Below are 11859 nucleotides of genomic sequence, written 5' to 3'. Positions count from 1 at the left end.
TTGGTGGTTAGTGTAGGTGGTAGGTGGTAATACTCATTGCTCAAGGAACCCTTAGGAACGTTGATGGAGAAACACTGACTGCATATTTTATGGCCAATTTGAATGCCACTAAACTTAGTGGAACTCTGGGCAAATGGCCATGTAGGTAACTCCAACGACAGAAAAAAAAAAGATCAACAAACACTTCAGAAAAGTCAACCAGACGGACCTAAACATATTACACTTTCTTGATAAAGTGCAGATAAGAACCACATTTATTTATTATAGGAAGTATTGAACAAACATAGGTTGTGCCATTCTAGATAGGAGATTGCCTCAAACTGTTTTCATTTACGGGCAACATTGAAATTGAGGAATCGGTATTCAGTTAATCTCTACCAAAGTGAAAATGTTTATAAGAAACGCTTTAAAAATGATTACATTCAAAGTACTCGTAGCCACGTTGTCCATTAGGAAGACACGAGGAAAACTGCTTTCCAGGAAGACTTGGAAAAGTATTTATAGATCTGTACACTTCAGGCTACTAAGTGTCCTTTTCTTTTCCCGGAGTGCATCATACACCAAGCAAACACACTTGTCAATATCACACTGCAAAAAAAGAACATACAGTATAATTAATGACTAATCCAAAATTGTATATAAATTCTGAGCTCTGAGTCAGGAATTTCATATTTTAATATCTACAGATGAAGGTTTATATAGAAAGTGCCCCCCTAAAATTCTGAGCTCTAAGTCAGGAATTTTGTACTTTAATATCTACAGATGAAGGTTCATATAGAAAGTCCTCCCCTAAAATTCTGAGCTCTAAGTCAGGAATTTTGTACTTTAATATCTACAGATGAAGGTTCATATAGAAAGTCCTCCCCTAAAATTCTGAGCTCTAAGTCAGGAATTTTGTACTTTAATATCTACAGATGAAGGTTTATATACAGTAGAAAGTGTCCCCCTAAAATTCTGAGCTCTAAGTCAGGAATTTTGTATTTTAACATCTACAGATGAAGCTTCATATAGAAAGTGCCCCCCTAAAATTCTGAGCTCTAAGTCAGGAATTTTGTACTTTAATATCTACAGATGAAGGTTCATATAGAAAGTCCTCCCCTAAAATTCTGAGCTCTAAGTCAGGAATTTTGTACTTTAATATCTACAGATGAAGGTTCATATAGAAAGTCCTCCCCTAAAATTCTGAGCTCTAAGTCAGGAATTTTGTACTTTAATATCTACAGATGAAGGTTCATATAGAAAGTCCTCCCCTAAAATTCTGAGCTCTAAGTCAGGAATTTTGTACTTTAATATCTACAGATGAAGGTTTATATAGAAAGTGCCCCCCTAAAATTCTGAGCTCTAAGTCAGGAATTTTGTATTTTAACATCTACAGATGAAGCTTCATATAGAAAGTGCCCCCCTAAAATTCTGAGCTCTAAGTCAGGAATTTTGTATTTTAACATCTACAGATGAAGCTTCATATAGAAAGTGCCCCCCTAAAATTCTGAGCTCTAAGTCAGGAATTTTGTACTTTAATATCTACAGATGAAGGTTCATATTGAAAGTCCTCCCCTAAAATTCTGAGCTCTAAGTCAGGAATTTTGTACTTTAATATCTACAGATGAAGGTTCATATAGAAAGTCCTCCCCTAAAATTCTGAGCTCTAAGTCAGGAATTTTGTACTTTAATATCTACAGATGAAGGTTTATATAGAAAGTGCCCCCCTAAAATTCTGAGCTCTAAGTCAGGAATTTTGTATTTTAACATCTACAGATGAAGCTTCATATAGAAAGTGCCCCCCTAAAATTCTGAGCTCTAAGTCAGGAATTTTGTATTTTAACATCTACAGATGAAGCTTCATATAGAAAGTGCCCCCCTAAAATTCTGAGCTCTAAGTCAGGAATTTTGTACTTTAATATCTACAGATGAAGGTTCATATTGAAAGTGCACCCCCCCCCCCAAATTTGAGCTCTTAATCAGGAATTTCATATTTTAATATCTATAGATGAAGATTTATATACAGTAGAAAGTGTCCCCCTAAAATTCTGAGCTCTAAGTCAGGAATTTTGTATTTTAACATCTACAGATGAAGCTTCATATAGAAAGTGCCCCCTAAAATTCTGAGCTCTAAGTCAGGAATTTTGTACTTTAATATCTACAGATGAAGGTTTATATAGAAAGTCCTCCCCTAAAATTCTGAGCTCTAAGTCAGGAATTTTGTACTTTAATATCTACAGATGAAGGTTTATATACAGTAGAAAGTGTCCCCCTAAAATTCTGAGCTCTAAGTCAGGAATTTTGTATTTTAACATCTACAGATGAAGCTTCATATAGAAAGTGCCCCCCTAAAATTCTGAGCTCTAAGTCAGGAATTTTGTACTTTAATATCTACAGATGAAGGTTCATATTGAAAGTGCACCCCCCCCCCCATATTTTGAGCTCTAAATCAGGAATTTCATATTTTAATATCTATAGATGAAGATTTATATAGAAAATGCGCCCCTAAAATTCTGAGCTCTGAGTCAGGGAATTTCATATTTTAATACCAACAGATGGAGGTTCGTATAGAAAGTGCCCTCCAACAATTCTGAGCCCTAAGTCAGGAAGTTTCTAATTTAATATCTACAGATGAAGTTCATATAGAAAGCGCCCCCCCCCCCCCCAAACATTCGGAGCTCTTACGTCAGGAAGTTTAAACTTCAATATCTACAAATGAAGGTTCAAAGTGCCCCCCCAAAAAAAAAAAAATTCTGAGCCCTAAATTGGGAAGTTCATGCACATCCTTGCCATCAATGGCATTGTGTACATCAAAATGATTTAGTGTATGGTTATTGAAGCAGATTGGAATGGAAATGCCTGACCTCACCGACCCAGGGTTTCAATTAAAGTCCCTAGGGGTGGAAATACATGACCTACCGGCCATGGCTTCCTCAAAGTCCCTAATAACCCCCCCTTTTTTATGATTATACCCTACAGGAGAGGTAAGTACTCCCCAACTATTTTTGACTCAAGCATTTATCAAATGATGCAGAATTATCAGTGGTATAATTGTATATATTAGATTTACATGTGGAGAGAAGATGATGAAGCGAGTACCTTGGACGTCGATGGCTTATTACAAGATGTAGTAATTTTACCGTCCTTGATGCAATTTGTTTGTACCAGCACTAGGGTCAGGTTATAGTTCATCCCAGCAACTACCTATAGAAGTATAAAAATAACATGCAAATTATGTATTACCGTGTTCTAAGGCAGAAGTCTCCACATTTTTCCGTATGAGGGCCGCATAGTATATTTTACAAATATTCCTGGGCCGAAAAAAAAATCCCCTTCAGAGTCACCCTTGTCGAATCCTTCCTTACATCAGTGTCCCCATCAGAGTCCACCCCCCCCCCCCCATCATACATCAGTGTCCCCATCAGAGTCCCTTCTTACATCAGGCCCCTATTAAAGCACCCCTTACATCAGGGTCCCTCCCTTACATCAGGTCCTCATCGGGGTCCCTCCTTACATCGGGTCTTCATTGGAGTCCTCCCTTACATCAGGTCCTCATCAGTGTCCCTCCTTACATCGGGTCTCCATTGGAGTCCTCCCTTACATCAGGTCCTCATCAGTGTCCCTCCTTACATCGGGTCTCCATTGGAGTCCTCCCTTACATCAGGTTCTCATCAGGGTCCCTCCTTACATCAGGTCTCCACTGGAGTCCTCCCTTACATCAGGTCCGCATCATAATCCCTCCTTACATCAGGTCTCCATTGGAGTCCTCCCTTACATCAGGTCCTCATCAGGGTCCCTCCTTACATCGGGTCTCCATTGGAGTCCTCCCTTACATCAGGCCTCCCACCCTTGACTTGAGGCCCACCCTTCGGCGTCCCCGTGGCTCGCCAACTTGACCCCCAGACCTTAAGCAAGCGTGGCGAGGGGAAGATGGTGGGCCTTAGTTTCCCTCCTTACAAAAGGTCTTCATTAGAGTTCCCCTTACATCAGGTCCCCATCACAGTCCCTCCTTACATCGGGTATCCATTGGAGTCCTCCCTTACATCAGGTCCTCATCAGGGTCCCTCCTTACATCGGGTCTCCATTGGAGTCCTCCATTACATCAGGCGGGCCACCCTCGACTTGAGGCCCACCCTCTGGCCTCCCCGTGGCTCGGCAAGTTGACCCATGGACCTTAAGCACGCGTGGCGAGGGGAAGGTGGCGGTCCTTAGTTTCCCTTCTTACAAAAGGTCTTCATTAGAGTTCATCTTACATCAGGTCCCCATTAGTGTCCCTCCTTATATCAGGTCCCCATTAGTGTCCCTCCTTATATCAGGTCCCCATCACAGTCCCTCCTTACATCAGGTCTCCATCACAGTCCCTCCTTACATCAGGTCTCCATTAGAGTTCCCCTTACATCAGGTCCGTATCATAGTCCCTCCTTACCTCAGGTCTCCATTAGAGTCCTCCCTTTCATCAGATCCCCATCAGTGATCCTTCTTATATCAGGTCTCCATTAGAGCACCCTTTACATCAGGTACCCCATTGTAGTCCCTCCTTACATCAGGTCCCTGTTAGAGCCCCCCCTGTGAGGAGGTCTCTTATTATCAGTATCTGTCCACTGCCAGCCTGTGTTTCTCCTGTGTGATTTCGTCCACTCCCACTATGTTACCTGCAGCATAGTGAATGCACTTCCCCACTATGCAAGGGTCTCATACATTTCCTGTGTGCTTCCAGTGTGTTCTCTGTGTCCTACCAGTACTTCTATGAGTCTCTGAGTGCTTCGCCCAGCTACATGTTGCTAGACCTGTGCTCTCCTTGTCCACAAGGTTTAGGAGAGTGTCTATGGGAACGTCTGACCATTCTTCCAGAAGCCCATTTGTGAGGTCAGGCACTGATGTTGGATGAGAAGGCCCGACTCGCAGTCTCCACTCTAATTCATAACAAAGGTGTTCTATCAGGACTCACCCTTTGCAGCTATAACAGCTTCAACTCTTCTGGGAAGGCCGTCCACAAGGTATGGAGGGTGTCTACGGGAATGTCTGACCATACTTCCAGAAGAGCATTTGTGAGGTCAGGCACTAATTCATCCCAAAGGTGTTCTATCGGGTTGAGGTCAGGACTCTGTGCAGGCCAGTCAAGTTCCTCCACCCCAAACTCACTCATCCATGCCTTTATGGACCTTCCTTTGTGCTCTGGTCCAAATCATTTGGTGGAGAGGGGATTATGGTGTGAGGGGTTGTTTTTCAGGGGTTGGGCTTGGCCCCTTAGTTCCAGTGAAGGGAACTCTTAAGGCGTCGGCATACCAAGACATTTTGGACAATTTCATGTTCCCAACTTTGTGGGAACAGTTTGGGGACGGCCCCTTCCTGTTCCGACATGACTGCACACCAGTGCACAAAGCAAGGTCCATAAAGACATGGATGAGCGAGTTTGGGACGGAGGAACTTGACTGGCCTGCACAGAGTCCTGATCTCAACCTGATAGAACACCTTTGGGATGAATTAGTGCCTGACCTCACAAATGCTCTTCTGGAAGAATGGAGAAACATCCCCATAGACACATCTCCTAAACCTTGTGGACGGCCTTCCCAGAAGAGTTGAAGCCGTTATAGCTGCAAAGGGCGGAGCCAACTCAATATTGAACCCTACGGGCTAAGACCGGGATGTCATTGCGCCCATGTGTGTGTAAAGGCAGGGCGTCCCAATACTTTCGGAAATATAGTGTACATATATATATATATATATATATATATATATATATATATATATATATATATATATATATATATATATAATTTAAAGTATTTTATAAAACAGTAGCACTCTATAAAGCTTTGTATTGCTTGTTATCATAAAAAAAAGTTACAAAGTTATTGTTCTATTGTACTTTATATTTATATATGATATATTTATTATATATCTAACTGGATCACGTTTACTATTTTAAAGGGGTTGTAAAGGTTCATTTTTTACATAGGTTCCTTTAAGCTAGTGCATTGTTGGTTCACTTACCTTTTCCTTCAATTTCCCTTCTAAAAATTTTTTTTCTTTGTCTGAATATCTCACTTCCTGTTTCTCCTCAGTAAACTTCACACCATCATCCGAGCCGTGTTTAGTCAGCCAGAACAGTTTACTGAGGAGGAACAGGAAGTGAGAAATTCAGACAAAGAAAAAAAACATTTAGAAGGGAAATCGAAGGAAAAGATAAGTGAACCAACAATGCACTAGCTTAAAGGAACCTATTTAGAAAATAAAAAACGAACCTTTACAACCCCTTTAATGCAGCCCTTTAAAATAAACTTTAAAAAAATTGGATCATTTGACAGAAAACAAACACAAAATATAACAAAATGTAACAATGTATCGCAGGCCTTGATGTCTGTGACCCTTTAGTGGGAAGGACAGTGTACAAGTCTAATTAAAAACTGATAGCGAGATCTGCCAGCGCGGTACAGGCAAGGTACACTTGGTGACCCCCCAAGGGGGAGAGTTGAGTTGCAATATTGACATTTTCAGAAAAGAACAAGTCAAATTTTTTTTTTTTTTTTTTTTAAGTAAAACCTGTTGATTTGTTACAGTTGATACTTGGTATATTTAACAAGTATTGGGAGAGAATGTTTGACTTGTTCTTTTCTGAAAATGTCAATATTGCAACTCAACTCTCCCCCTTGGGGGGGTCACCAAGTGTACCTTGCCTGTACCGTGCTGGCAGATCTCGTTATCAGTTTTTACAGGGCCTCTTAACCTTGAGTACTGCCCCCCCCCCCCATCCCCCAATAATACACTACACAGATATAAAGACCACCGTAGGACAGGATATATTATCACCCATGCCCCACGCACAAGACTGAATGCATACAGTGAGTACAGTTCCCCCCTCCCCCGCTGTTACAAACAGATTACCTGCTGAGAAGCGTCTTCCAGGGAAATCATCTTGGCTAGGTAGTTACCATTGCTCTGCTTGTTGTACTCAGAGACACAGAATTTCGCTATGGCTTGCACATCCTGGCTGTTTTTGTCGGCAGGTCCCCATCCCCCTACTATAACCTGACCGAGAGACAGGGGGGCCCACAGCAAGAAAATGGTAAGAGCTCCAAGACCAGCCATGATGGTTTCCCAGGATCACCACCACTCTCTCCGACAGAGGAGCGGAGGGGAGGAACACGCCCGTATATAAGCCCTGGTCTCCTTCCATTGTCTCTGACCCGGAGCCACTCACGTGCAGTGACACACACGTCACCTTGGCAGGCACTGGAGATCAGGAAGGGAGGTCACTGGAGCTGGCAATCTGAACACAGACACAGTATCTCACAAAAGTAAGTGCACCCCTCACATTCGTGTAAATCTTTTCTTCTATCTTTTCACGTGACAACACCGAAGAAATAAAGAAAAAGTGGCAAACATCTTCCTTGTGACTTCTGAAGCAGTTCCCAGCTGGTTGTCGGTGCAGCGCCCAAACCCTCGAGAGCTTTTCCAGGAACACGTGTGGTGGGAATATAGAGCAACACTGAAGAGATGACACTTGTCTACAATGTAAAGTAGTGAGTGTACAGCTTGTATAACAGTGTAAATTTCCTGTCCCCTCAAAATAACTCAACACACAGCCATTCATGTCTAAACCGCTGGCAACAAAAGTCGGTACACCCCCTAAGTGAAAATGTCCAAATTGGGCCCAAGGTGTCAATATTTTGTGTGGCCGCCATTATTTTCCAGCACTGCCTTAACCCTCTTGGGCATGGAGGTCACCAGAGCTTCACAGGTTGTCACTGGAGTCCTCTTCCCCTCCCCCATGATGACATCACAGAGCTGGTGGATGTTGGAGACCTTGAGCTCCTCCACCTTCCGTCTGAGGATGCCCCACAGATGATCAATAGGGTTTAGGTCTGGAGACATGCTTGGCCAGTCCATCACCTTTACCCTCAGCTTCTTTAGCAAGGCAGTAGTCATCTTGGAGGTGTGTTTGGGGTGGTTATCATGTTGGAATACTGCCCTGCGGCCCAGTCTCTGAAGGGAGGGGATCATGCTCTGCTTCAGTATGTCACAGTACATGTTGGCATTCATGGTTCCCTCAATGATCTGTAGCCCCCCAGTGCCGGCAGCACTCATGCAGCCCCAGACCATGACACCCCCACCACCATGCTTGACTGTAGACAAGACACACTTGTCTTTGTCCTCCTCTCCTGGTTGCCCCCACACACGCTTGTCACCATCTGACACCAAATACGTTTATCTTGGTCTCATCAGACCACAGGACATGGTTCCAGTAATCCATGTCCTTAGTCTGCTTGTCTTCAGCAAACTGTTTCTTGTGCAATATATTTAGAAGAGGCTTCCTTCTGGGATGACAGCCATGCAGACCAATTTGATGCAGTGTGCGGCGTATGGTCTGAGCACTGACAGGCTGACCCCCCACCCCCCCTACAACCTCTACAGCAATACTGGCAGCACTCATACGTCTATTTCCCAAAGACAACCTCTGGATATGACGCTGAGCACGTGACCTCAACTTCTTTGGTGGACCATGGCGAGGCCTGTTCTGAGTGGAACCGGTCCTGTTAAACCGCCATATGGTCTTGGCCACCGTGCTGCAGTTTCAGGGTCTTGGCAATCTTCTTATAGCCTAGGCCAGTGATGGAGAACCTTGGCACCCCTGATGTTTTGGAACTACATTTCCCATGATCCTCCTGCACTCTGCAGTGCAGTTGAGCATCATGGGAAATGTAGTTCCAAAACATCTGGAGTGCCGAGGTTCGCCATCACTGGCCTAGGCCATCTTTATGTAGACCAACAATTCTTTTTTTTTTAATCCTCAGAGAGTTCTTTGCCATGAGGCGCCATGTTGAACTTCCAGTGACCAGTATGAGAGAGTGAGAGCGATAACACCAAATTTAACACACCCGCTCCCCATTCACAGCTGAGACCTTGTAACACTAACGAGTCACATGACACCGGGGAGGGAAAATTGCTAATTGTGCCCAATTTAGAACTGTACACGCTCTACTTTGTAGATTGTAGCAGTGTACATTTCATCAGTGTCGTTCATGAAAAGATATAATAAAATATTTACAAAAATGTGTGTACTTACTTTTGTGAGATGCTTTATGTGTCCCTTAAAGTGAACTGGTATTTTCCCTTTCAGGTGCTGCAGATTTCAAGGTGACATACAGGATTTTATAGACTCCTTGAACTCCTGACTGGCACTCAGAAACGTGGCTTTTCTCAAAGAGCTGGCTACGTTTTGGCGCGGGGTGCCATAAGAGAACACGGCACCAGCTCCATGTGTCCAGGAACACAGACATATGAAGACAAAAAAACTTCATAAAGTCAGATTATTTTAGGCTAAAAGGAACCAAAAAGCCACCACTAAAGTACTGTGGATCTATCATCATGATCAGATTCTATATACTGGCCTGCTGCTTCCTGTTTCCGGCTACATACCAACGATGGTTTCCATAACTTGCATGGATCCTGATAGCTGACATCCAGATACAGTTGTATGGAAGCTGGACATCTGACCATTCCTGGTAATATCTGTGCTATAAATCAGAAGTTGTAGATGAATAAGGTCAGAGAAAACAAAAGAAGCAAAGAACAAAAGGCATAACGACCTTCATTGGTTTGAAAACCATATTATTTATTTCAAGAAGCGACAATATTATATGTATTATAAAACGAAATGCTATTGTTTTGCTGTACAAACAATGAGTCACATTTTCGTAGGCCCACAGGGCGGCGCTACGTGTAAATCTACAGATCCATTTTTAAAGAAATGATAAATAATATTAACAGTGAACTCAAAAACGAATATGCAGTGCCTTGAAAAAGTATTCATACCCCCTGAAATTTTCCCAATTTTGTCATGTTACAGCCAAAAAGGTTAATGTATTTTATTGGGATTTTATGTGATGGCACATAATTGTGAAGTGGAAGGAAAATGATAAATGATACAAATAAATATGTGAAAAGTGTGGGGGGAGGGGCATTTGTATGGCGCCCCCCGGAGTCAATACTTTGTAGAACCCCCTTTCTCTACAAGTCTTTTTGGGGGTGTGAAATGGCTATTTTGATGATAGGCAACTCCTATCCTCATTATGATTAGTGGTTCCAAATTAATAATAACTACTGCAGTAGGGAACAGACACAAAAGATACGCTCAACATCTTTCCAAATAACCGTTCTCCTTTATTATGACGCATTTGAAGGTTTTTATACACATGATAACGTAGGTATCACATTAATATTACAATTGTACGTTTATGGTAACAAGGGGCGTAACATAGGCAGGCTAATTCTAATCAGGACTCGAAAGAATGCAAAACATGTACTGAAAACATTATTAGTGCCGTGTGCACAGTGAGGGCATTGTGCAATACGTATAAAATAGAATACAATTATATACAGAACCTACAAATTTCCATTACAGGGTGTCTCTACCAGCTTTGCACATCTAGAGAGGACATTTCTGCCCATTCTTCTTCTTTGTAAAATATCTCAAGCTCTGTCAGATTGGATGGAGAGCGTCTGTGATCAGCAATTTTCAGGTCTTGCCACAGATTCTCAATGTGATTTAGGTCTGGACTGTGACTGGGCCATTCTAACACATGAATATGCTTTGATCTAAAGCATTCCATTGTAGCTCTGGCTGGATGTTTCGGGTCGTTGTCCTGCTGGAAGGGGAACCTCCGCCCCGGTCTCAAGTCTTTTGCAGACCCTAACAGGTTTTCTTCTAAGATTGCCCTGTATTTGTCTCCATCCATCTTCCCATCATCTCTGACCAGCTTCCCTGTTGCTGCTGAAGAAAACCATCCCCACCACATGATGCTGCCACCACCATGTCTCACGGTGGGGATGGTGTGTTCAGATTGATGTGCAGTGTTAGTTTCCCCCACACATAGCATTTTGTTTTTAGGCCATAAAGTAGAGTTTTGGTCTCCTCTGACCAGATCACCTTCTTCCACATGTTTGCTGCCCCCTCCCCCACATGGCTTCTCACAAACTACAAACAGGACTTCTTATGACTTTCTCTCTCCAATGTCTTTCTTCTTGTCACTCTTCCATAAAGGGCAGATTTGTGGAGAGACGACTAATAGTTGTCCTGTGGACAGATTCTCCCCCCTGAGCTGTGGATCTCTGCAGCTCCTCCAGAGTTACCATGGACCTCTTGGTTCTTCTCTGATGAATGTTCTCCTTGCCCGGCCCGGTCAGTTTATAAGTTTGACATAAGTTTGATTTCTTTTTTTGTTGCAATGTGGGTCTACATAATGAATGAATGAAATATTTGTATAGCGCACAACGCAAACCAACCTCAAGGCGCTGTGAAGAGCTTGATTGTCCATCATCTAGAAGAGGAAGGTCTTGAGTTTTTTCCTAAAAGCCAGGTGATTTTCTTCCAGGCGGATGTTGATTGGTAGAGCATTCCATAGCCGAGGCCCTTGGACAGCGAATCTCCGATCCCCCTTGGATTTATACCGGGCTTCGGGCACGAGGAGGAGGTTTTTGTTGGCTGATGGAAGACTGCGGTTTGGTGTGTAATGATTTATTTTCTCCATTAGGTATTGCGGAGCTTCTCTATGCACGCATTTGTGGGTGAGGCAAAGGGTCTTGAACGTGATCCGATTTTTTACGGTTAGCCAATGTAAGCTCCTCAGTGAAGGAGAGATGGATTCCCAGGGTTTTTTTCCTGTTATCAGCCTTGCCGCCGTGTTTTGGATCAGTTGTAATCGCGCAAGTTGATATTGTGGTAATCCTATGTAAAGCGAGTTTGCGTAGTCCAGTCGTGAATTAATGATTGTTCCAACTACCACTGCTTTGTCATTCTTTGGGATAAAAGGGATGAGTCTGCGAAGCATGCACAGCAGATGGTGAGATCCACTGACTACAGATCCTATTTATGCATCC

At 42.9% G+C, this 11859-nt stretch overlaps 1 protein-coding gene across 1 annotated transcript; it reads right to left on the bottom strand.

The window, feature by feature from the left end:
- Nucleotides 1-238: 238 nt before the first annotated feature.
- On the bottom strand, nt 239-7080 carry LOC143973752 (cystatin-D-like). The gene is made up of 3 exons (XM_077474595.1): nt 6865-7080; nt 3079-3183; nt 239-588 (listed from the first exon to the last, which is right to left on the bottom strand). The coding sequence occupies exons 1-3, from the start codon at nt 7066-7068 to the stop codon at nt 499-501; spliced, it is 399 nt and encodes a 132-aa protein (XP_077330721.1). The 5' UTR covers nt 7069-7080; the 3' UTR covers nt 239-498.
- Between the last annotated feature and the right edge of the window lie 4779 nt (nt 7081-11859).

The sequence above is a fragment of the Lithobates pipiens genome, unplaced genomic scaffold, assembly GCF_037356315.1.
Source record: "Lithobates pipiens isolate NorthernLeopardFrog02 unplaced genomic scaffold, aLitPip1_a1.2 Scaffold_94, whole genome shotgun sequence".
NCBI lineage: Eukaryota > Metazoa > Chordata > Amphibia > Anura > Ranidae > Lithobates > Lithobates pipiens.
This window is presented reverse-complemented; position numbering and strand designations above follow the sequence as displayed.